The sequence below is a fragment of the Elephas maximus genome, chromosome 15 (assembly GCF_024166365.1).
Source record: "Elephas maximus indicus isolate mEleMax1 chromosome 15, mEleMax1 primary haplotype, whole genome shotgun sequence".
NCBI lineage: Eukaryota > Metazoa > Chordata > Mammalia > Proboscidea > Elephantidae > Elephas > Elephas maximus.
Genome location: NC_064833.1, coordinates 52,098,489 through 52,125,299, shown reverse-complemented (window position 1 = coordinate 52,125,299; position 26,811 = coordinate 52,098,489). Strand labels below are relative to the sequence as shown.

The following is a 26,811-nucleotide window of genomic DNA, read 5'->3' as shown; positions in this document are numbered from 1 at the left end:
TTTCAGTTCTATGTCCAGTTTTTCAGACATATTTCATTAGATCTATCAAACACCTATTAATACAGTCTCCCAAATACTCAAAATTAGATCATCTATAAATTTAAATATTTTTCTAAAGCCTTTCCTCTTGAAGCCTTCCATCCTCCTGTCCCATTGAAAATGGGTTTCTCCCCACTCTGACACATGCCCTGGGGTTTCACTTCTCCATTCTCCTGATCCTGGTTTTCTGGAACCCATGTTTTGTTTTTTTCTTTTCTGGCTTACACCCATGTTTTGTTGGGGTACATACTTTAGTAGCTTTCTAAAACAAGGCTAATGGAAAGCAAATATTTGTACCCCTGTATATGTGCAAATGTTTATTTCACCCTTATACTTGTTAGATAGTTCAGCTGACTATAAAATTCAAGGTTGGAAGCCAATTTCCTTCATAATTTTGAAGAAATTTCACTCCATTGTTTTTTTTAGCTCACAATATTATTTAAAAAAAAAAACTCAGTGCCATCGAGTCGATTCCGACTCATAGCAACCCTATATAATTATTTAAAAAAATATATTATTACTCTTGATAAATCCAAGCCATGCTCCTTCCCATGCCTTTATTCTTGTTTCTTTCCTCTAAAAACTTTGAGTCTTCTCTTTATTCTTAATGTTTTGATCTTCTTAAGAATGTGCTTTAATGTAGGTTTTTCAGTTCACTGTGGACACCAGGTGAGTCATTTCAATATGGAGACCCTTGTCCTTCAGTCCTGGCAAAATTTCTTCAATTATTATTGTGATCATTCCCTCCCTGCTGATTTTTTTGTTCTCTTTTTCTGGAACTCTTAGTTTGTGAGATGGATGGATGGCTCAATGAGAAAGTTTTCTGAGTACTTTTAGGAGCAAAAAGTTCAACAACAAACAATAAAGCACAGCACAGCAGATCATATCTTCAAAGCTAAGCAATTTGTTTTAAATCATCAAAATTTTAAACATAACATTTCTTTACAATTTCCCGCTGTGCACAAATACAGGAAGGACTGGTTCTCTGTACGCAGAAGTCCTTTATTCAAGTCAGGCATTTCTTTTTACTGCATTACAATTCACTAAATTCCTAGTATGGACTTGGAGTTGTATATAATATTTGCACTCACGATATAATCACTTAAGTAGAAAAGTGGGACTTTTGGTTTTGTCTTTGTTTTTAAGTGGAAAAATGGAAAGATGTTTGCAGTCTTTTTCGGTTGGCATTAGACACTGCTTGCAATCCTCTTTTATCTATAAAAAAGAAATCTTTGCACTCTTATCTGGAGTTAGATGGATTTTCTCAGGTTCATTTTCAATCCCGATATATTATTATGGACATTGGAAAAGAGGAGGAAGAAAACCAGATTCCTAGTAGGCGGGCGTGTGCCCAGAGCAAAACACAGCCGAGGGTATTCCGCTCTGAGGAGATTTATCACCTTTCCCTCACTCGTCAAGTGGCTGCAAGTGAAGGAAGACTGGAGTCCAGGTTCGCAGTGGCATAGGGGTTAAGTGCTACGGCTGCTAACCAAAATGCTGGCAGTTCGAATCCACCAGGCGCTCCTTGCTATGGGGCAGCTCTACCCTGTCCTATAGGGTCACTAAGGGTCAGAATCTACTCGTCGGCCACGGGTTTGCCTGCCGTGGAACACGGCGCGCTCCGCGAAGCGCTCCTCGCGCAGGCGCAGAGTAGGGAGCCGGGATCACGCCCCTACCTCTGGAGTTTGGCTACTCTCCCGACTGCACGCGGCCGAGACAGAGAATCCACCCGAGTGGGGGCTCCCGCTGACCAATCACACACCCGCCAGCCGGCTGCGTTGAGGAACTTTCCCAAAAGGAAGACTTTTCCATATTCGGAGAGGGGTGAAGACAAAAGGAGTGCCACTGGCTGCCTCGCCCCCGCGCCCTAGCCCCGCCAGAATCGGACAGACAGTGGGGGCCGCAGGCTGAGACGAGCGCCTTCCCCGGAGGACGCAGGCGGACGCCCCCCTCTGCTAGCCCGCTGACGTCGCCTGAGAAGTTTGGAGAGGGAGGAGCTCGGCGCCGGGGTTCGCCGGCGGGGCGCGCCTGGGAGGGCCCAGTCTAGGAGAGGAAGCTCCTCCTCGCCGCGGCGCTGAAGACTTGACCCCACTTTCCAGAAAAGTGTGCTGAGGCCGGGGAAAAGCAGCCGGCAGCGCGGGGTCCGACGGCGGCGGGCGTGGGCCGCCTGGGAATGGGCGGCCTTGTGACCTAGTATTTGGGAGCAGGAACACCTCCCGTCCGCCTGGCGCCGGAGCGGACCCAAGCGCGCGCGTGCCGGGGAGCCGCGGGAGCAGAGAGCGCACCCGGAACGGGCCTTCGGCCTGAGTGCCCGCGCCGCCAGCGACCATGAACGGGGAGGCCATCTGCAGCGCCCTGCCCACCATTCCCTACCAGAAGCTCGCCGACCTGCGCTACCTGAGCCGCGGCGCCTCGGGCACCGTGTCGTCGGCCCGCCACTCGGACTGGCGTGTTCAGGTGGCCGTGAAGCATCTGCACATTCACACTCCGCTGCTCGACAGGTAGGGCGCCTAACTCGGCGGCACCCCCTCCCACGATATCCGCCCCGGGTAGGCGGACTGTAGAGCTCAAACGGCAGTGACCGCCTGGGGTCGGCCCTCCCCGTCGTCATTTCTGGGCTAGTCCTTCAAAGCTTGGGGCTGGCAGGGTGGGAGGAACCAGCCTCTCGAGGTGCACACTCGGAATCGTCCGCTCATCTCCTCTTCACTGCCTTCTCTCTGCGTCCCGCCGTTCCTCCTCTGACTTTCCTAGGCTGGTACCATATACCAGAGACCTGCCATCACAGCCCATCTCGAAATGCCCGATGTATTGAAATTGAGTTCTTTATGTAGTGGGTTTGTTTTTGTTTGCTTTTTTTTTTTTTTCTCGTTTTTTTGAAAGTGGGCTCTAGGGCTGTGCTGTCCAATAGGTAGGCAGTTGTTAGCCATAGGCAGCTGTTGAGCGACTGGTCAGTCGAACGGAAATGTGCTTTGTCAGTGTAAGATACACACCGGATTTCGAAGATTTAGTACAAAGAAACGAATTTAAACTAACTCATCAGTATTTTTATATCGATTGCGTCTTCAAATAATAATGCGGATATATTTGGTTAAATAAAAGATGTTACCAAAATTCATTTCATCTGGGGTTTTCTGTGTGTGTGTTGTTTTATTAGAGTTTTTTGTTGTTTTTTACTTTTTTTAATGTGACTTAGAAAATTTGAAATTACATTTGGGGCTGGCATAATTGGACAGCGCTGCTCTAGAGTTTTGAGATGTCTTGTTTTGGGGTTCTTGTAGTTTCTGTTTTGTTTGTGGTTCTTGTTTTCATGAAACTTTATCAACCTCAAAATTTGCAGTTAGTTTCTCCTCCTACTATTATGAGGAAGACTGTCTCTAGGAAAAAAGTGTGTATTTTTTTTTGTGGGAGCGATAAACTGTATCCAAAGAGTGTTAAGTGGCCAAAAAGTGTTTAGAGCCGTTCATCCTGGCATGATTGTAGTGTGATGTTCAGGTTTTAAGGAGCCCTGGTGATGCAGTGGTTAAGCACTTTGCTGATAACTGAAAGGTCAGTGATTTGAACCCACCACCAGCTCTGTGGGAGAAAGATGTGGCACGCTGTTTCCCTGAAGATTTACAGCCTTGGAAATCCAATGGGGCAGTTATATATATATTATAATTCATAGGGCCACTGTGAGTCTGAATCAACTCCATCGCAGTGGATTTGTTTGGACATTTGGTGGTGGTTTTGTTTTAGCATTAGTTTCTCTTTCCGAAGAGAAAAGCCTTACTGTAAACCCTTACGGTAAACGTGTGTGTATGCAGTAGTCAGTGGTCTAGTCACTAGTTCGGTATTCTATCTTTCCCAAAGGAATTTAACAAGGGCCTGCATTCAGTTCTCAGTGACCTAACATTCATGATTACAACATTATCTTATCTAATGTGAGAATACATCACGCTCGATGCCTGACTGGCCAGAGGCTGTTAGTATCCAGTATCGGATACATTCCTCAACTTTCAGCCCAGCCAACGTTATCATACTTCCACCTGCCTGTGGCTTTCTTTGCTGTCTCTCACTACCAGCGTTGGGTGGACTAGATCTCACAGCAGATTTCAGACACTTCTGGAGATTGTTCCCACCTTTTTATATACTATAGTCCACATCCAGTGATGTGCAGGGTGTGGTGTCTGTTTACACTAGGTCTTGAATTCTGTGGGGCAAGTGCTGGGCAAGTGTGTGTAGTCAACTCTAGAGGGTGGTGGCTGGTCAGAGAGGGTGGATATATTCTAGAACTAACTAGGTAGATGGTATATGGAAATCTAGCACTGATGGACCCATTAAATATTTTAAAGCAAATTGATCCTTCTTCTGTTTCGGATGCTGCTTCTCAAGATTTTAGTTTACCTGAAATTTTGTGCTGTTTGAGGGGCCAAGGAGTTAAGAAAGAGCTCCCTTTCCATGCTCATACAATTTTCGTAGTCCAAAAATTTTTACCAAGTTAGGTAGAAAATTAATTGTCTTCTAAGAAGCCATAAAGAACCTTGGTAGTGCGGTGGTTAAGGGCTTGACTACTAACTGAGAGGTGGTTGTTTCAAACCCACCTAGCAGCTTTGCAGAAGAAAGACCTGGCAATGTGCGTCCATAAAGATTACAGCCAAGAAAACTCTACGAGACAGTTCTGCTCTGTCACACGGGGTCACTATAAGTCAGAATCCACTCGAGGGCACCCAACAACAAGAAGACGCCATAAAGACTAGTGAAACAGGCTTTTAGCCCACTCTTAATGTTACCAAAAAAAAAAATTTTTTTTTTTTTTTAATGTTACAGTATCACTTTCTTTTCTTCCACTTGTTACCTAAGATCTTAACATCAAGAGTATTTATGTAGTCTGGGCATAGGGCTAGCCTATGCATTTGATTCACAGTGTGTCCATTTCCTCACTTATAAAGTAGGACTAATAAATACATGTACTTTTTGAGCTCTGGCACAGATAATGTTTACATTGTTCTTTGGGATCACCTCAAAAAATTTATATTGATGATACATGTTCTTAGTTTTGTAACTGCTGAGTCATTCTCCATAACCTGCCTTCTACCCAATGAGTAGACCTTCCCCAACAATCTTCCCATACGCTATGAGTACCAAACCAATTGCTGTTGAGTCAGTTACAACTCATGGCAACCCCATGTTGTCCGAGTAGAATTTTGCTCCAGAGAGTTGTCAGTGGCTGATTTTTTGGAAATAGATCTCCAGACCTTTCTTCTGAGGCACCTCTAGGTAGACTCAAACCTCCAACTTTTTAGTTAGCAGCCAAGCATGTCAACCATTTGTACTACCCAGGAACTCTACATAGTGAGTGGAGTCCTGGTGGTGTAGAGGTTAAGAGCTCAGCCGTTAACCAGAAGGTCAGCAGTTTGAATCCAGCAGTCACTCCTTGGGAACCCTATGGGGTACTTCTGCTCTGTCCTATAGAGTTGCTATGAGTAGATGAGTCCAACTGGTTGCTCAGATACCCTATAGACAGTATAACTGGTTTTTGACTGACATTTTCAGTTGATTAATTTTGATATGTCTATAGAATCTGTATTTAAATTTTTTATTTTTATTTTATTTTTCATTGAACTTTAGGTGAAGGTTTACAGAACAAACTAGTCTCTCATCAAACAGTTAGTGTACACATTATTGTATGACATTGGTTAACAACCCCACAACATGTCAACACTCTACCTTCTCAACCCTGGGTTCCCTATTACCAGCTTTGCTGTTCCCTCCTACTTTCCAGTCCCCACCCCAGGGCTGGCATGTCCCTTTAGCCTTGTTTTGTTCCATGGGCCTGTTCAATCTTTGGCTGAAGGGTGAACCTCAGGAGTGACTTCATTACTGAGCTGAAAGGGTATCTGAGGACCATACTCTCAGGGTTTCTCCAGTCTTTTTCAGGCCAGCAAGACTGGTCTTTCTTTTTGAATTAGAACTTTGCTCTACATTTTTCCCCAGCTCTGTCCAGGACCCTCTATTGTGATCCCTGTCAGAGCAGTCAGTGATGGTAGCCAGGCACCATCTCATTGTACTGGACTCAGTCTGGTGGAGGCCATGGTAAATGTGGTCCATTAGTCCTTTGGGCTAATCTTTCCCTGTGTCTTTAGTTTTCTTCATTATTCCTTGCTCCCGACAGGCTAAGACCAGTGGAGTGTCCTAGATGGCCACTCACAGGCCTTTAAGACCCCAGATGCTACTCGCCAAAATGGAATGTAGAACATTTTCTTTGTAAACTCTGTTATGCCAGTTGAGCTAGATGCTCCCTGAGATCACAGTCCCCACAGCCCTCAGCCCAGCGGGTCAGCCTCTCAGGGAGTTTGGGTGGTCTGTGGAGCTACCGTGGCCCTGTCTTGTACAGGCTGTGCTGGCTTCTCCAGTATTGTTACTGTCTTACCCTTCACCAGAGTTACAGCTTATCTATTGTCTATTAAGTGTTTTTCCATCCCTAACCTCATAACCATCAAAGATTGTTTCTTTTTGTATATAAACCTTTTCATGAGTTTTTACATAGTGATCTCATAGAATGTCCTTTTGCGATTGACTTATTTCACTCAGCGTAGTGTCCTCCAGATGCATCCACGTTATGTGATGCTTCACAGATTCACCGTTGTTCTTTAGCGTTGCATAATACTCCATTGTGTGTGTGTACCACATTTGGTTTATCCATTCATCTGTTGATGGGCATCTAGCTTGTTTTCCATCTTTTTGCTATTGTGAACAATGCTGCAGTAAACATGGGTATACATATATCTATCCATGTGATGACTCTTATTTCTCTAGGATATATTCCCAGGAGTGGGATTGCTGGATCATATGGTATTTCTATTTCTGGCTTTCTAAGGAAGCACCACATTATTTTCCAAAATGGTTGTATCATTTTGCATTCCCATCAGCAGTGCGTAAGAGTTCCAATCTCTCCACAGCCTCTCCAACATTTATTTTCTGTTTTATTGATTCATGCCAGTAATACCAGGGTGAGAATGTATCTCATTATGATTTTGATTTGTATTTCTCTAATGGCTTTAAAAATATATATATATATTAGTTTTTAATGGCTAGAGATCATGAGCATTTCCTCATGTGTCTGTTGGCCACTTGAATGTCTACTTTGGTGAAGTGTCTGTTCATTTCCTTTGCCCATTTTGTAATTGGATTATTTGTCCTTTTGTTGTAGAGGTATTGGATTTTCTTGTAGATTTTAGAGATTAGATCTTCATCTGATTTGTAATAGCCAAAAAATTTTTCCCAGTCCTTAGGTTCTCTTACTTTTTTGCTGAAGTCATTTGATAAGCATAAGTGTTTAATTTTTAGAAGATCCCAGTTATCTAGCTTATCCTCTGGAGCTTGGGCGTTGTTGGTTGTGATTTATTTCCTGTTAATGCCGTGTACTAGGGCCTCTGGCGTTGATCCTGTTTTTTGTTCTATGAACTTAATAGCTTTTGGCTTTATATTTAGGTCTTTGATCCATTTTGAGTTAGTTTTTTGTATATGGTCTGAGGTATGGGTACTGTTTCATTTTTTTGCAGGTGGACATCCAGTTTTGCCAGCACCATTTATTAAAAAGACTGTCTTTTCCGCGTTCGATGGATTTGGGCCCTTGTCAAAGATCAGGTGACCATAGGTGGATGGATTTACATCTGGGTTCTCAATTCTGTTCCATCGGTCAATGTATCTGTCATTGTGCCGGTACCAAGCTGTACTACCCTAGCTGTATAGTAGGTTCTGAAGTCAGGTAGTACGAGTCCTCCTACTTTTTTCTTCTTCAGTGGTGCTTTACTTATCCGGAGCCTCTTCCCTTTCCATATAACGCTAATGATAAGTTTTTCTGTCTCTTTAAAGAATATTGTTGGTATTTGGATCCGTATTGCATTGTATTTGTAAATCGCTTTGGGTAGAATTGTCATTTTCACAATGTTGAGTCTACTTCTCTGTAAGCATGGTATATGCTTTTCCATTTATGTAGATCTCTTTTGGTTTCTTTCAGTAGTGTTTTGTAGTTTTCTTTGTATAGGTCTTTTACATCCCTGGAGAGATTTATTCTTAAGTATTTTATTTTTTTTTTAGGGGCTATTATAAATGGTATTGTTTTCCTGATTTCCTTTTCATCGTTCTCTTTATTGGTATAAGCGAATTCAGCTGATTTTTGTATGTTGATCTAGTATCTGCTACTCTGCTGAATCTTTCTATTAGATCCAGTAGTTTTCTTATGGAGTCTTTTGGATTTTCTTAGTATCCTGTCATCTCCAAATAGGGAGAGTTTAACTTCTTCTTTACCAATTTGGATTAAAATTTTTATTTTTAACTGTTCCTAGGGTTTTTTTGGGTACCATCAATAGTAGTGTAAACCTGTTTTTAAAATATTTTTGCTTTTTCTGTTTTCTCACTTAATCTTTCCAAAATTTGATTTCAAGAACATTCCTTCTGTAGTCAAGCAAGTGAGTGGAAAGAACAAAGTAGAAAGAACACAGGCTTTGTAGTCCCGTGGTTGAAATTCAAATCCGACTCCACTTACTGTCGATGTGGCCACTAGAAAATTGTTAATTTATCTGAGCCTCAGCGCACTCATATATAAAGTGGGAATAAGGAAAACAACTTTGGAAGGTTGTCGAAAGGATGGTAGTACACATAACGTGTCAAAACACATTATAGGGTCACAATAAATAGAAAAAAAAAAACTGCAGTGGAGTTGACTCAGACTCGTAGTGGCCCTTTAGGACAGAATGAAACTGCCCTATAAGGTTTCCAGGAAACCCTGGTGGCATAGTGGTTAAGAGCTGCAGTTGCTAACCAAAAAAGTCAGCACTTTGAATCCACCAGGCGCTCCTTGGAAACTCTGTGGGGCAGTTCTGCTCTATCCTATAAGGTCCCTATGAGTCAGAATCGACTCAACGGCAATGGGTTATAAGGTTTCCAAGGTTATAAATCTCCTATGGAAGCAGACTATCACACCTTTCTCCTGCAGAGCAGCTGGTGAGTTCAAACTGCCAATATTTTGGATAGCAGCTGAGTGCTTAACCACTGCTCCACCAAGGCTTTTTAGGATCACAATAGATGGAAGAATACTTCACACTCTTAATTAGAGGAGCAGAGAGTATGTTTAAGTCTTACTGAGACTTCAACAGCATGCCTTGTCTAGTTCCTTCTCAGTATCCAGTATTCTTTTAGCCCATTCTCTGTGTCTCCCTGCAAAGGTGCTACAATAAGTGTCTTGTTCACCTACATTTCTTGAGGCAAATACAAAACTGTTTCAACTTAGAGGATATAAGTTTAATTAAGTAGATCTCACAAACTGATATAACTGGTTTCCTCACAGTTGGGGTATTAAGTGACTTAATGAAAAGTACGTTGAGAGAAGCAGCGTTTCCATGTATTTCCTCTTAATAATTCTTCAGTTTTGAAACATAAATATATTACTTATGGGGCAGTTCTGCTCTGTCCTTTAGGGTTACTGTGAGCCGGAATTGACTCGATGGCAATGGACGAATTCAAAAATTAAATGACTCAGCTTTTTTGTTTTGTGTTCCTTTTTGTTACTTGTTTTTAAAGCAGGCTTCATAATCTGGTCTGAGATGCCTGTTGCTATTCTTATTTCTACAGCCATTCATCAAGAGGTTGGGTGGTTTAGGTGCCGACTAGTCATCATCACTTACCTCATAGGCCTCTCCTTAAGATACTTCTATTTCTGTTGTTGCTGCCTCCATCTGCTAGTCATCCAGAGTAAAAACTGATGACATCCTTCCCATTTTTTTTTTATTCCTCATTAGTTAGGCTGTCAGTCACCATGGCCTGGGCATTCTATTCTGCTGTGTTTTCCTTCTCATTGTCACTGCTACGTTTATAGTTTCAGGCTGTCATTCCTTCACATCCTAACCCTTATTAAAATCACCTAACATCAGACTTTCACAGTCTACCTCTTTCTGCTGATCCAACATCCTGTTGCCAAGTTAGTCATCCTAAAAGTTTGTCCTTCTGATGCCACTCCCCTGCTCAGAAACCTTCAGTGACTCCCAAATAAAGTGCAGACACCCTAGCCTGGCTTTAAGGCTCAGAATTTTTTTATTTTTGTGGCCCTAGCCTACCATATTCACCTTCACTCCTTTTACTCTATTGCATTTCCTGCTCTGTATTAAACATATTTACCATTTCCCAAGCATAGCTTTCACTTCAGCTTCCTTAAATACATTTAATACATATCTATGGACATCTAGCATGTGCCAGGCACAGTTTCAGGTCAGGTCAAGGGGATACACAAGTGAAAAGAAAAGGCAAGGTCCCTCCCCTTGTGGAGGCCTCATTCATCCTGGCAGCCTTCTCTTCAGTGGTTGGAATTCTGTCCATCCTTAAGGTGCAGCTCAGATCCCACTTCTCTGAAGACTGCAGTGATTTCCCTAGTCTAGAGTTCACTGTCTTTCCTCTGGGCTCCCATAGCTGTCTTTGCTTTTATTTTTTAGTGGCACTTATACCACATTCTGCCTTATAGTTTAAGTATTTATCTTATTTTTCTTAAAAGATTTCTGGACAGCTTGAGAGTGGATGTTATATCTTTTTATCTCGCATAATTCCAAGCACAGTACTTTAGTCATAATAAAAGTTTGATAATTATTTGTTTTATATATGGATAAGCAAATGAAGCTGGGATCCAGAGTTAAACCAGGGATCTGTTTTAAGCGCTTATCTGTTTTCAGCGTTGTTTTTTCTGAGTTTTAATATTTAATTTCTAAGCATTATTGACCCTTATGCAGGTATTATCATCTGGTCATTTAAGTGTACTTTTAAATTTTTTAATATTCAGAATATTTGGGAAAATTTTAAATGGTATGCAATAATAAAATGTAATACAGTATCCTAATCAAAACTGGTCATTTAACTTCACCATGAACTTAATAGTTCAAGAACCAATAACTGTCGCATAGATAGGCTTTATAAACTTACTCTAACACTGTGTTCTCTCCCTTTCCTAGGAAGAGTACAGTAATAATAACCTGTGTATAGCACTTTTACCTGTCAGTGGGTTATAGAAGTTATTTTGGTCTCTAAACAGACCTGTGGAATATATAGGGTAGGTATTATCCCTATTTTAAATATGATGAAACTAAGGGATAGAGAAATTGCATAATTTGTATGAGGTCAAATATTTAATTACATTAATTTAAAAAATCCAGGCTTTATTAACCTTATGCACATGATAATTTTGCATTTTTCATTGCTGAAAATAATTATGCATTTTCTTTCCTTAGTGAAAGAAATGATGTCTTAAGAGAAGCCGAAATTTTACACAAAGCTAGATTTAGTTACATTCTTCCAATTTTGGGAATTTGCAATGAGCCTGAATTTTTGGGAATAGTTACTGAATACATGACAAATGGATCATTAAATGAGCTCCTACATAGGGTAAGTATTTTACATTTTCAGCGGCTATAATTACCACTTCTGCTATTCAAGCTATGTATAATACTTTGGTTTAACATTGGATCATATTATTTGGGAACATACAGATAGATCAAAATAAGAATAATTATAAATGATCACGGTGGAAAAATTTCATCTTTTAGCATCTTTTGTGTTGTGAAAAACTGTGGAGTCAGGCCCTGTGTTCTAAGATATCTAGGTTTCTGTTCCTGGAGTTTACACTGAATTTCAGTACCTGCATACATATATATACACAGGAACAGGAGAGAAGAAAAAGGCAAAAATGTATACACTGCACAATCCACTATTAGTTAAACCAGATTTTATTGAATATTAAAGACAATTTGGGATGCAAATTAAATGTTGTGTAAACCAGTTCATAAAATCCAAATCACCAGACCAATTAAATCTGACTGTGAGTACCAGATACGTTCGCTTTTCCAATAATAGCCAGTGAAATGTGTCGTTTACCCATTTTCTCAACGTACCAGTTCCTCTGGCTTTGTTGTGCATCCTACCAGTAAACAAGTTTGGGGGTCATTATCTGCAGAATATATGTATTCATATATTGTTTTTTGCTTGAGCTTACATTATTAATATTATCTCCAATCTGCAGTTTCTTACGAGAAATCTTTTTTAAGTTACTTGGTGCATTTTGTGAGAGCTGGCTTAGTTAAAACTGGGTAATACAATCTGTAAAATTCAATTATTGGACACTCCTCAGTTATAATACATCACAGTGAGGTCAGAGCGGGTGCAGTGGCAGCCACTCGTGGAGCAACTTCCTCTTTGCTTCAGGAAATCTCCCATTCTGTTTATGACATGTGACCCTCTGAAACAAGGACGGAGTAAAGTACCTAGTGCCAGGCTGTATGTTAAATATTAACAAAGCACAGTTTCTTTTTTTAAATGAATATGAATAGAAATTCTCATTTTCCCACACCCCAGTGAATACTCTGGTACCCTAGTTTGGAGCTCACTGGAAATTCTAGAGCCTCCTCCAAGAGGATTGTTAAATCCTCGAAGGAATCATTAAGTACAATGTGAGCTTTCCTCTACCCTTGTCTTCAGGATCGAAAGCCTCCACATGACAAGATACAGCAGAGAAACCTGAGTACCTCTTTAAACTGCATGATTTTCAGAAAAGGTTACCTTTTCATACAGATTAAAAGATTGGGAAGGAGCTTTGTGTATGCCAGAGGAAGTAGTGTTCAACATTAGTGTTTTCTATTCCTTTTGGTTTTCTGTAATTGTGTTTAGAGTGGTATTTGTCATGAATCATCCCCCCACACACATACACACATCCAAACACCATAGAAGATTGTTGAAAAAAATCAAAATACAGTGTAAATGATCTAAAATATTTTGTACCACTGCCCTGACAGGTTGATTACTGAACTAGCAGCTGACCTATTCGCCGAAAAAATTCTTAACAAGTCTTGAGCTTTCAGTAGAAGCATACTTTTTTCAGCATTTAGAAAAATGTACCCAGTGGCACGGCGCCCAGTGATTCTTTGTCAGTCTTCCCATATCATCTGATTTTTCTTAGTATGTTTATTCTGGGAAACTGCATTAACTTTTTATGTTCAGGAGCATTTATTTTAAAAAAGCTCAGATGGATATTACTTACAAGTACCAGGAATTAGAAAACATTATGTATTACACAGGCTTAGATGGAAAGATGATCTTTGTCTCCTTCACAAAAACTAAAGTGACAAACGCTAATTTTTCAAGATGGAATATACATATATGATTAAAAGTATGGGATATTAACGTTTACTGAAAAAATATAAAGAGGCCCTAAATTTGAATTGACGTCATGATTATAACAATAAATTATAGTTTTATATTAATAGAAAAATTGAAATATGAATTTTGAGTAAATGGTTTGGTATATATTATATATATATTGTGTGTGTGTGAGCACGCACGCACACATGCCATTCCGTGGGAGAAAGATTACAGCCTTAGGTACCCTGTAGCGGCAGTTCTCTGTCCTATATGGTCCTTGTGAGTCAGAATCGACTTGACAGCAACAGGTTTGGTTTTTGGTTTTTATAGAACAGGGAAGGTAGGTGTGAATATAGGCATTGTACAGATTTGTGTGACTGGATAACTGTCACTTGAAGAAATAAGACCCAATACCATGTAGCTGCATTACCAATAAAAACTAAAAGGAAACATCAGTACTATAAAGTTATAATTATTTTTGCTGAAAAGTGAAGAAAGATCCAAGGATATTAAATAATGTCAACTTCATAGTATGTTCTAAAAATGAGTATATGTTTTGACATTGATTTATACTATTTTCCCCATGGAATGTTTAATTTTCTAAGTGTGAAATGTAAAGAAATGTGGCCACTAATTTTGATATTGTTTCTTTTCGTGTATGTAAAGAAAACTGAATATCCTGATGTTGCTTGGCCGTTGCGATTTCGCATCCTGCATGAAATTGCACTGGGAGTAAATTATTTGCACAATATGAACCCTCCTCTACTTCATCATGACTTGAAAACTCAGAATATCTTATTGGATAATGAATTTCATGTTAAGGTAATTCCTTCTTTAAAGTAAAAAAAAAAATTATGTGTCCTTGTGCTTAATAGTTTTAAAAAGACTTTTAGTTATCTCCTCCACCTAGCCAATTTAATCTCTCTCCCTTTTCCATTTACCCCAATTCCTATCTTCAGTACAGCCTGCAAAATCCTATAGGGCATTGTACTCTGTCACATGGGGTGACTGTGAGTCAGAATCAACTTGATGGCAACTAACAACAACAATAGAGATAGATAGAAATATGATATAAAATGCAAAGTCATTATGTTTCTTAATTATTGTAATAAAGAATACCTTTTTTAAAACATGGAACAAAATTCGAACTCACAAAAAAAGACCAGATGTACTGCTTTGTAGGAGACTGGAGAAATCCCAGGAGTATGGCCCTTGGACACCCTTTTAACTCAGTACTGAAGTCACTGCTAAGGTTCACCCTTCAGCCAAAGATTAGACAGGCCCATAAAACAAACAGTAACACACGTAGCTCAACCACCTGTACAAGACTAAGAGGGTACACCAGTCCAGGGTCAAGGATGAGGAGGCAAGAGAGGCCAGGAAAGCTAGACAAATGGAAATGGGGAACCCAAGGTCAGGAAGGGGAGAATGTTGACACATTGTGGAGTTGGCAACCAATGTCACAAAACAATGTATGTATTAATTATTTAATGAGAAACTAATTTGCTCTGTAAACCTTCACCTAAAGCAAAATTTAAAAAACTATGTTTTTCACTTTTTATTTTGAATTATTACAGATTCACAGAAAATTGCAAAGATAGTATAAAGAGGTCTCATGTCCTTCACCCAGTTTCCCTGAATGGTTGCATATTATGTAATTATGATAAAATTTCAAACGAGAAATTTGACATTGTTACAATGTGTATGTATTGTTCTATGTCATTTTGTCAGTAGATCAGAACTGTTGCATCCCCATAAAGATCTCCTTTGTGCTCCCCCATGATAGTCACAGCCACCGCTCCCCCATTCCATTCCTAACCCCTGGCAACTGCTAAACTGTTTTCCATATTTATAAGTTGTCACTTTGAGAATGTTATATAAATGGAATCATATAGTATGTAATATTTTGAGATTGGCTTTGTTTACTCAGCATAATGCTCTTGAGATCCATGCAAGTTTTGTGTTTTTCAGTAGTCTCTTCCCTTTTATTGCCAAGTAATATTTTATGATGTACCAGTTTGTTTAACCATTCACCTATTGAGAGAGATTTTGGTTGTTTCCAGTTCCTGTCAATTACAAATAAAGCCACTATGAACAACCGTGTACAAGTTTTTGAATGAACATAAATCTCCATTCCTCTGGGGTAAGCGCCCAGAAGTGCAATAGCTGAATCATGTGGTAAGGGTATGTTTAGTTTTTTTAAGAAACTGCCCAGCTATTTTCCAGAGTAATTGTACCTTTTTACATTCCACCAGCAATTTTTAAGAGACCCAGCTTTTCCACATCCTAACCAGTATTTGGTGTTCTCTCCTTTTTCTCTGTACGCATTAATATCTCATCATGTTCTCAGGCTTAATACCTAGTTATGTCGAACATCTTTTCATGTGCTTGTTTGCCATCCTCAAATTTAATTCACTAGTTTTTTGTATCTTCAGGCAGTGATTAAATATTAACCAGTACAGAGCTCTGATCAGAGCTGCAGAACATGGCACTAAGAACATCCCTCCAGGTCAATGTTAGTCCTTTTGTTAATCAGTACTTTTGGAGAGTCGTCACTCAGTTTGTATGAAATACTTCAAAAAAGGCTATCATACTTTTCCATTTGTCCATAAAAATATTATGAAAGTCCTCTCTTGATTGTTTTTCCCAGGTATCCTTATGGCTTATTCCCTTGCCTGTTTTTAACTTTTTATTTTGAAGTGTTAAAGATTCACAGGAAACTGCAATGGTAATATGAAGAGGTCCTCAGCCTCTTTGTCACAGTAGCTTTCCCTGACCACCCCCTCCCTCAGCCTCTCTACCCTTGTACCTTAAGTTATGCTGCAGAGCATTTTGCAACATGTGACATAATGTGCGTTTATTAATTTGTTTATTGGCCATCTCCACCAGTTCCAATTGAAGTTTCATGAGGACATAAATTTAGCCTGTTTTAGTCATCGTGCCCTCAGCACATGCCGTACAGAAGCATCGAGTAAATGTCTGTTGAGTTAACAAATGCGTGAACTCCAGATCTACTGTGGTTTCCAGATAGGCCTGATAACTTCATAGCGTCACTGTTGACTTCTAAATTATGTAATGTAAAAGGCTAAGTAATATAAATTAAATCTCTTTAAAGCTTTTCCGTACCCCTTTGGCCCATTAAATATTGTTTCTGTTCTTAAATTTGGCTTCAATTTTTTAAAAATAAATAACCTTTTAAATAGTTAACAGATGCTGTATATCATCTGCACAGGATTTACAGTTCAACTAAAACTGTAAAGGGCATATCAGAAGTACAGAACAGATTATAAGTACATAATGTTTATCAGTAATAATTCTTTAGGCACTATTGTCATTATGGACATAAATATGCTTTATATGCTAACTATTCTATTGCTAGCAGATATGATGCTTTAATTGGTAGGAACAAATTATATGAGATATGGTATATTGGGAGCTTGCTTATTTCAAAATTTAGGGAAACTATATTCAGGGCATTATAAATAAGAATATATAAACTCAGTTGTAAACAATGTCCAGTGACATTCGTATGAGATACGAATAGATGTAACAGTTCTGTAAGTATTGGTGAATTTGGAAAGCACATAGTTTATATATAGCCACTTGTCAAAAAGTACTATGCTCTGTATATATTCATTAAAATGTAAGGCATAAAACACTTTTATTCAGTTTTTCAAAACTTAGTCACCCTTTTAAAATGTGTTATATTGTGCTGAACGTTAAGTCAGTATTCATTGCTTCTAAGGTTATACATCTCAGCACTATGGAATTCAGTTTGGTAAGAAACTAATGGGTTACATAGAAATAATAAAGTGTATGTTTGAGAACCCTAATGGCACCGTGGTTAAGCATTTCGTTGCTAACTGAAAGGCTGGCAATTTAAACCCATCAGATTCTCCACAGGCAAAAGAGGTGGCCGTCTGCTTCCATAAAGATTTACAGCCATGGAAACTCTTTGGTGCAGTTCTACTCTGTACTGTAGGTCTCTATGAGTTGGAATCAACTCAACTGCAGTGGTTTTTATTTGTTTGTTTTATGTGTATAAAAACATTGCCTCTGGTCTGATACCTAAATATAATGAATGTACCAAAAACAGTTGGTTCTTGGATTTTTTTTTTTTTTGAGAAAATATTTTAAATTATTTTTTTTCCTTATAGATTGCAGATTTTGGTTTATCAAAATGGCGCATGATGTCCCTATCACAATCACGAAGTAGCAAATCTGCACCAGAAGGAGGGACAATTATCTATATGCCACCTGAAAACTATGAACCTGGACAAAAATCAAGGGCCAGTGTCAAGCATGATATTTATAGGTACGGTGTGCTGCCTTCACTTAGAATTAACTTTGTCTGAAAACCAAGATTAATCAACCAGGATTTTTAAGCTTATAAAGTGTGATTTTCATTCTTAAGTGTGGTAAAAATAAATTTGACAAAAGAATGGTTAATTTTTTTCAAATTAAAGATGTCTTACATTCTTAAAAAAATTAAAGCTTTTTTTGTCTTATCAGTTTATAATACTCAAGACTTTTTTTTTTATCACATGTGACTTTTTTGGTAGGAGGAAGGAACAATGGTTGCTAATATTTTAGCTTTCAGTTTCTTATACTATTCAGTCTTTCAGACCCTGATACCTACACACCTTTTTAGAGAAATAAACTATTAAACATACAGAGTAGATTTATATTAAAGAGATTTATACATGTGTGAATTCTTTGTACAACACATCATTGTATTTGGTAAGGTCATACTTTCATGTTTCAAATGCATACAGTGCCATAATAAGCATACTGCATGGTTCATGATACTGGTTGTTTGACCAGGGAGACGGAAGATGGTACTCTGTGATACATAGGATTAAGGGGTTGGGCATTCACCTCATATGTAAATTCCACTTGTCTCTTTTAATATGATAAACTTCCCCCATAGGGTTTCCAAGGAGCACCTGGTGGATTCAAACTGCTGATCTTTTGGTTAGCAGCCATAGCATTTATCCACTATGCCACCAGGGTTTCCTTTAACATGATAGCGAATGTAAAATCAGACATGGTACATTTACTGTGAATGTATTTTTATAGCCCCTTTGAAATAAAGCTTTTTGCTAGCTTTAATAAATAGTTAACCTGATAAAAATGAAGATGCTTTTAGAAATGAATGGTACCTCTTTACCAGAAAACTGTATCTTAGTTAAATTTTGTATCCCTTGTCCCTAAAGAGATTTTCTTTTTTATTATTTAATATTAAAGTCAGTAATGCTAAGTTGTTTTAGTGGCTGCACTAAAACATATTTAGATTATCATGTGAATATTATTATATATTTAGCTCCCTGATACCTTTAGTTCACACAAAAATATTTGTATCTTCTAAGGTAAAGACCATGTTCTGACCAAAAGTTCTTGAAAGCTGGTTTAATTCTATAAAAACAGGAAACCGTAAATTATTTTATGTTCAGTGTCACTATTCCCTGTCAGGGAAAATGAAGGAATATCATTTCATTGATTTAGGTGGGAATTTCTTCTGTAATCCTTACTGTCTCGCAGTGACTGTGTGTCAATCCCATGTGTCCCATTTTAAATGAACAGTTAATTTGGGAGTGCGGCAAAATCCCTGTGTTCTGTTTAGTCATTTATCCCAACTATAAAGTCTATGCTACTTAACCAGATGACTGACAGCTGAAATTAAATTGTAGGCAAAATAGTTTCATTACCAAAGAAGACAGTACTTAGACTAGAAGAAAAGTAAATACAGTAGGGCTACATGAGATAATCTTTTTTATTATTTTGTGTGAATGACTGAATCATGTAATTAGAAGGCATGGCTGACCTAGATGTTCAAGAATGACTCTTAAATTACCCCCAAAAAGTTATCCTTGCTTGTAACTGCAAGTTCTTATTACGGTTATTCCCTCATTTTTAAAATTAGCATCAATATGAAACAAAATCCCACATGAGCATTCATTATATTGGTTGCTTTTGGTGATTCTTTGTGCAGTATTTCATTACCTTACACTTGAAAAAATGACATTTCCGTAGTAACCTTTTAAAATTAGTGCTTTTTTAGTTTATTATGCTGTTATTTTATAATAATTTTTTTTATAATATACAGTATATGTTTTTGTCTTAAACAGTTATGCAGTTATCACATGGGAAGTCTTATCCAGAAAACAGCCTTTTGAAGGTAAGTATACCTTGACTTCCTTATTCCAGGTAACTTCATGTTGGTCAACCATACTCAATTATATAAAGCTAATCTTATTCTAAATCTTTCTACCATTTATTTTGTGGAAAACACAGTGTAGAAATATCCATTTACCAGTTGAGAATCCACTATATACAGGCATACCTCAGAGATATCGCGGGTTCGGTTGCAGACCACCGCAATAAAGCAAGTACCATAATAAAGCAAGTCACAAATTTTTTGGTTTTCTGGTACATATGAAAGTTATGTTTACACTATAGTGTAGTGTATTAAGTGTGCAATAGCATTATGTCTTAAACAATATGTATACCTTAATTAAAAATACTTTATTGCTAAAAAATACTAACCATCTTCTGAGCCTTCAGCGAGTCATAGTCTTTTTACTGGTGGAGGGTCTTGCCTCGATGTTGAGGGCTGCTTACTGATTAGAGTGATGGTTGCTGAAGGTTGGGGTGGCTGTGGCAATTTCTTAAAAGAAGACAACAGTAGAGTTTTCCACATCAGTTGACTCTTCCTTTCGCAAACAATTTCTCTGTAGGATGTGATGCTGTTTGATAGCATTTTACCCACAGTAAAACTTCTTTCAAAACTGGACTTAATCCTCTCAAAACCTGCTGCTGCTTTATCAACTAAGTTTATGTAATGTTCTGAATCCTTTGTTGTCATTTCAACAATATTCATAGCATCTTCACCAGGAGTAGATTCTATCTCAAGAAACTACTTTCTTTGCTCATCTATAAGAAGGAACTCCTGATCAGTTAAATTTTTATCCTGAGATTGCAGCAATTCAATCACGTGTTCAGGTTCCACTTCTAATTCTAGCTCTCTTGCTCTTCCCACCGCATCTGCAGTTCCTTCCTCCTGTGAAGCCTTGAACCCCTCAAAGTCATCCACGAGGGTTGGAATCAACGTCTTCCAAACTCCTGTTAATGTTGATATTTTGACCTTCTGCTATGAATCATGAATGTTCTTAATGGCATCTAGAATGGTGAATCCTTCCCAAAAAGTTTTGAATTTACTTTGCCCTGATCCATCAGAGGAATCACTATCTATGGCAGCTGTAGCATTATGAAATGTGTTTCTTCAATAATAAGACTTGAAATTCGAAGTTACTCCTTGATCCAAGGGCTGCAGAGTGGATGTTGTGTTAGCAGGCGTGAAAACAGCCTTTTTATACATCTCCATCTTAGCTCTTGGGTAACCAGGTGCATTGTCAATGAGCAGTAATACTTAGAAAGAAATCTTTTTTTTTGAGCAGTAGGTCTCAACAGTGGGCTTAAAGTATTCAGTAAACCAAGTTGTAAGCAAATGTGCTGTCGTCTAGGCTTTGTTGTTCCATTTATAGAGCACAGGCAGAGCAGGTTTAACTTAACTTTTAAGGGCCCTAGGATTTTCAGAATGGGAAACGAGCACTGGCTTTAACTTAAAGTCACCAGCTGCATTAGCCCCTAACAGTGGAGTCAGCCTGTCCTTTGAAGCTTTGAAGCCGGGCATCAAGTCCTCCTCTGTGTCTGTGGAAGTCTTAGACAGCGTCTGCTTCCAGTACGAGGCTGTTCCATTTCCACCGCAGATCTGTTGGGTAGCGCAGCTGGAGCTTCTGGATGACTTGCTGCAGCTTCCACATCGGCACTTGCTGCTTCCTGTTGCGCTTTCGTGTTACAGAGACAGCTTCTTGCCTTAGACCTCATGAGCCAATCGCTGCTAGGTTCACATTTTTTTCTGCGGCTTCCTTACCTCTCTTAGCCTTCCTAGAGTTGAAGAGAGTAAGGAGGGCCTTGCTCTGGATTAGGCTTTGGCTTAACGGAATGTTACAGTTGGTTTCACCTTCTCTCCAGACCACTGATGCTTTCTCCATATCAGCAGTAAGGCTGTTTGGCTTTCTTATCATTTATGTGTTCACTAGAGTAGCACTTTTCATTTCCTTCAAGAATTTTTTCTCTGCATTCACACCTTGGCTAACTATCGGCTCAAGAGGCGTAGCTTTCGGCTTGTCTCGGCTTTCAATATGCCTTCCTCACTAAGCTTAATGATTTCTAGCTTTTGATTTAAAGTGAGAGACGTGCAGCACTTCCTTTCACTTGAACACTTAGAGGCCAGAGTAGGGTTACATTAATTGGCCTAATTTCAATACTGTCATGTCTCAGGGAATAGGGGACCCCAAAGAAAGGGAGAGAGAGAGGAGGAGCCAGTCAGTGGAAGAGTCAGAACATACAACATTTGTGGATTAAATTTGCCATCTTATATGGGTGTAGTTCGTAGCACCCCAAAGCAATTATGATACTAACATCAAAGATCACTGATCACAGATCACTATAACAGATAAAATAATAACGAAAAAGTTTGAAATATTGCAGGAATTACCAAAATGTGACACAGAGACACGAAGTGAGCACAAACTGTTAGAAAAATGGCTCCAATAGGCTTGTTCAACACAGGGTTGACTCAAAGCTCCAATTTGTAAACAAAAAAAATGCCGTATCTGCGAAGCACGATACAGCAAAATGCAGTAAAACAAGGTATGCCTGTGTTGGAGATTGTACTGAATTAAGGATCAGAAAAATCTGGATTTTATTTCTTGTTCTGGCAATAATTAGCTCTATGATCAAGCCACTAAATCTCTAGTCTTCAGCTTTTTATCTGTAAAATGAGAGCATAGAATTACTATTATCGAGATCTGTTCAGCTATAAAACTGTTTATATGAAAATGTAATTGGCGCTCCTTCTAGAAAGACCAGAAAACCTTGAAGAAAAATGTCTTTTTAATTCTTTGATAATATTGTTTGTTTTTGAGGTTTGTATAGGTCAGCTTGCTGTTTAACAAACAATCCCAAAGTCTCAGTGGCTTACAAAGTAAACATTTATTTCTCACTCACATTATATGTTAGCTGCTGTGGTCCTTCCTGGCTCTGCTAGGTTCTGTTTGGCTCTCTTGTCTCTGCTGTGTTCACATTGGCCAAAGTAAATCACATGGTAAAGCCCAAAGTTAATAAGGTGAAGATGTACATTCCTCCCATAGGAAGCAGACAAGACGTACGGCAACAGCTGGGATATAGGTTCCTCTTACGGAAAAGGGGTTGCATAAGGAATTATTAACCTCATTTTCATTTAATTGATGTGGAATGCATTTAATATACTGGATCATAATATATTTCTAATGAATGCAGTATTTCTGTTTTGACAGAAGTCACCAATCCTTTGCAGATTATGTATAGTGTGTCGCAGGGGCATCGCCCTGACACTAGTGAAGAAAGTTTACCGTTTGATATACCTCACCGGCCACTTATGATCTCTCTAATAGAAAGTGGATGGGCACAAAATCCGGATGAAAGACCGTCTTTCTTAAGTGAGTGTACAGTTTTAATCCAAAACTTTTGAGTTACATCAGTAACTAATAAACCATGAATAAAATATTCCTTTAAAAATCACACAAGTTCAGGGACCAGCTCCAAGGTTTTTTTTTTTTCCCATCTTTTCACCCTTGTTATTCACTGTATTTATAAAGTAGTAACTGCCTCTAGAGCTGAATTGAGAATTCCTAGAAGTCAAGAGAGATCACATGATAGGAAGAATAATTCCATTCATGTATTCAGCAAATATTTATTAAGCACCTGTCACACGCCAGGCACTTGGCTGAACACTGGTAACAGAGTAGTGAAAAGGCAAGCTAAGTCACTACCTTCCTGGAGCTCACATTCTAGTGGGGAAGTCAGACAAGGAAAAAATAAACAAGATACACACCGTGGAAACACTATAAGGAAATAAGGAAGTTGATGGAGTAGTTAAGGGAGGTTAGGAAAGGCTGTTTTTAGGAGCAAACATTTGAGCTGAGGTTTGAAGCTTGAAAAAGAGCCAACCATTCACAAGCTGGAGGAAGAGCGTTTCAGGCAGAGAAAACAAGGGCAAAGGCCCTGAGGCTGGAAAAAGGTAAACAGTGTGGTATATTCAGGGAACAAAGAGAAGGCCTGTGCGGCTGAAAAATGGTGAGCAAGGAAGGGAATAATATGAGATGAGGTTAGAAAGATAAGGAAGAGGCTATAGACTGTCATGAGAAGCTTGGACGTTTATTCCAAGTGTAATGGAAAGCCATTAAAGTGTGTTTTGCAGAGAAGTAACATGATCTAGTTTAGGTTTAGGAGAAATCACTCTTGCTGCTTTGTGGAAAGTTGATTGGAGGATGCAAAAGTGGAAGCAAAGTAAACAATTAAGATATATTTCAGAGGTAGCAAGATAGAATGTGGAAACAATTAGATATGGACATAAGGAAAGGGAGGAATCAGGATAAATCAAGTCTGGGGCTCAGGCAGGTTAGTATGTTGATACCACTTACTGAGATGAAGAAAACTGAGAGAGAAATAAAGGGTAGAATGAGGAGCTTCGTTTTATAAAAAGTAAATGGGAAATGGCTGTTGAATATGCAAGTGGAGGTTCCTGGTGAATAGTTGGTTGCATTTCAGCACGGACTCTGGAATCCTATGGCCTGGGTTCAAATTTTGGCATATTCTCTATTTCTTCATCTGTAACTATTGTTGCATGCTGGCATGTCAGTCCTGACTCATAGCGACTCTATAGGACAGAGTAGAACTGCCGGGTACAGTTTCCTAGACTATAATCTTCCCAGGAGCAGATCATCAGACCTTTTCTCCTGCAGGGCAGCTAGTGGGTCCCAGCCAAGCACTTAACTATTGCACCACCAGGGTTCCCTCATCTATAAATAGGTAACTCTAATAGTATTTTTTCATAATTACTATTGCTACTATAATTTATTAATTTGTTGCTCAATGGATAGGCTAGGGCTCCAGATATAAAATTGAGAGTCACTACCATATAATTTTTTACCATATAGGTGGTGTATAAAACCATGGTCTGACTGGATCACCTAGGGAGAGAGTATAGATAGCAAAGAGTAAAGGGCCCAGATTAGAGCTCTAAGGCATTCCAATAGTTAGAAATTGAGTAGAGGAAGAAGAATCAGCAAAAGATGAATATTCACATACAGTTCTTTATGTGAACATATGTTTTCATTTCTCTTAAAAAAAAAACAAACCCACTGACGTCGAGTCCATCCCGACTCATAGTGACCCTATAGGACAGAGTAGAACTGCCCCATAGAGCTTCCAAGGAGCGCGTGGCGGATTTGAACTGCCGACCTGTTGGTTAGCAGCCATGGCACTTAGCCACTACGCCACCAGGGTTTCCTCATTTCTCTTAGGGTTAACTTTTTTAAAAAACTGCCAAACAGTTTTCTGAAGTGGCTGCATCATTTTACGTTCTGAACAGCAGCGTATGAGAATTTCAGTTTCTCAACAATATTGTCAACATTGTTGTCCGTCTTTTTAATAATTACCGTTTTAATGGTTATGAAGTGATTTTAATGTGCATTTTCCTAGTGACTGGTGATGTTAAACACCTTTTCATGTGCTTGTTAGCTGTTTGTGTATCTTCCTTGGTGAAATTCTTGTTCAGATCTTTTGCCCATTTTCTAATCGAGTTACTTATCTTAATATTGATTTGTCAGAGTTCTTTATATGTCCTAGATACAAGTCCTTTAGCAGATACATGAGCTGTAAATACGTTCTCCCAGTCTGTGGCTTGTGTTTTTTTTTTTTTTTTTTTCCTTAATGGTATCTTTTGAAACACAAAAGTTTTCAATTTTTTTGAAGTCTGGTTTATAATTTCTCTTTTATGGATCATGCTTTTAATGTTGAATTTAAGAATGCTTTGCTTAACCAAAGATCATGAAGATATTTTTCTGTGTTTTCTTCTAAAAATGTTATAGTTTTAGTTCATACATTTAGGCCCATGATCCATTTTATTTTTATGTACGCTGTGAAAGAATGGTCCAAATTCACCTATTTGCGTGTGGATACCCAGTTTTCCTAGCATCATCTGTTGCAAAGACTATTTTTTCCCCGTTGAATTGCCTTGGCACATTTGTCCAAAATTGATTGACCATAATTGTAAGGGTTTATTTTTGGACTCTGAATTCTAGTCCATTGATACAGCTGTCTGTCCTTTTATGCCAGTATTAAAAGCTTTTAGGCAGTTGAATGTTTGGGGAGGAATTGACATGGAGCCTTATCAGTTCAGTGTTAGTATTTACATTTTTCAGTTTAATGATTAGAAGCAATCTGAACTCCAACTGTATTTTTATTTCCTTATTTAGAATGTTTAATAGAACTTGAACCAATCCTGAGGACATTTGATGAGATAACGTTTCTTGAAGCTGTTATTCAACTAAAGAAAACAAAGGTAAATTGGTGAATGAAATGTGTTGTAAGTTAGAACGTCAAAGAATTGTATTACTTCCTATCTTAGTTTTATCTGTTGTTGTTAGGTGCCGTGGAGTCAGTTCAGACTCATAGGGATCCTGTGTACAACAGAACAATACACTGCCGGGTCCTGTGCCACGCTCACAATTGTTGTTATACTTGAGCCCATTTTGCAGCCACTATGTCAATCCAGGAAACCCTGGTGGTATAGTGGTTAAATGCTACGGCTGCTAACCCAAGGGTTGGCAGTTGGAATCCGCCAGGCACTCCTTGAAAACTCTATGGGGTGGTTCTACTCTGTCCTGTAGGGTCGCTATGAGTTGGAATCGACTCGAGGGCACTGGGTATGTCAATCCATCTCCCTGAGGGTCTTCCTCTTTTTATCTTCCTCTTAGTTACTTTCCTCTTAGTTATCTTCCTCTTCTTTATCTAGTGCTACTATAAAAGAAATACCACAGTGGGTGGCTTTAACAAATAGACATTTATTTTTCACAGTTTAGGAGGCCTGAAGTCCAAATTCAGGGCGTCAGCTCCAGGGAAGGCTTTCTTCCTCTCTTTCGACTCTGGAGGAAGGTCCTTGTCTCTTTTCAGCTTCTGTTTCTTGTTTCCTTGAAGATCTCATGTGGCATGGCCTCTATTTTCCTCCATCTGCTTGCTGCTTGGTTGCTTGCTCAGCCTGTTATTTTTATGTCTCAAAAGCAATGGATTTAAGACACACCCTATACTAATACTGCCTTATTAACATAACAAAGGAACCCCACTCCCAAATGGGATTATAACCACAGGTATAGGGGTTAGGATTTACAACACATATTTTGGGGAGGGGGGAACACAATTCAATCCATAACACTACCTATGGAGGTTTTTAGTTTAGTTTTGTTTTTGTCTATATACTTTTCGTAGATACAGGCTGCAGTTTTGGGAATAGAGTTTACCCGAGACTATGAATACTATTTTTGTCACCAAAAAGATTTTGTATTTTATTCACATGGCCACCATCAGATTTCAAAGACCTTTCCAGAACTCTCATATATCAAATGAGAGTTTAAGATTAATAATGAATATTGATTGTGTACAGTGAGTGCATTTTTTTAATCTACATTTATTTCCATGAAGTTTAATACTTACAAATTAGTAGATGTCTGGGTT

The 26,811-nt window shown here is 38.8% G+C and overlaps 1 protein-coding gene across 2 annotated transcripts in view; it reads left to right on the top strand.

Annotated features, from left to right (window-relative positions):
- The first annotated feature begins 1,735 nt into the window (after window positions 1–1,735).
- Window positions 1,736–26,811, top strand: part of RIPK2 (receptor interacting serine/threonine kinase 2) — a 33,778-nt gene continuing 8,702 nt past the window's right edge. The window contains exons 1-7 of one of the 2 annotated variants that reach the window (XM_049854024.1): window positions 1,736–2,540; window positions 11,292–11,445; window positions 13,861–14,016; window positions 17,352–17,509; window positions 19,323–19,372; window positions 22,575–22,736; window positions 25,557–25,642. In XM_049854024.1, the coding sequence (XP_049709981.1) occupies window positions 2,368–2,540; window positions 11,292–11,445; window positions 13,861–14,016; window positions 17,352–17,509; window positions 19,323–19,372; window positions 22,575–22,736; window positions 25,557–25,642 (939 nt within the window). In that variant the 5' untranslated portion in view covers window positions 1,736–2,367. Of the gene's footprint in view, window positions 2,541–10,856; window positions 11,114–11,291; window positions 11,446–13,860; window positions 14,017–17,351; window positions 17,510–19,322; window positions 19,373–22,574; window positions 22,737–25,556; window positions 25,643–26,811 lie in introns of those variants that run through there. The other variant, XM_049854025.1, reaches the window with a different exon arrangement.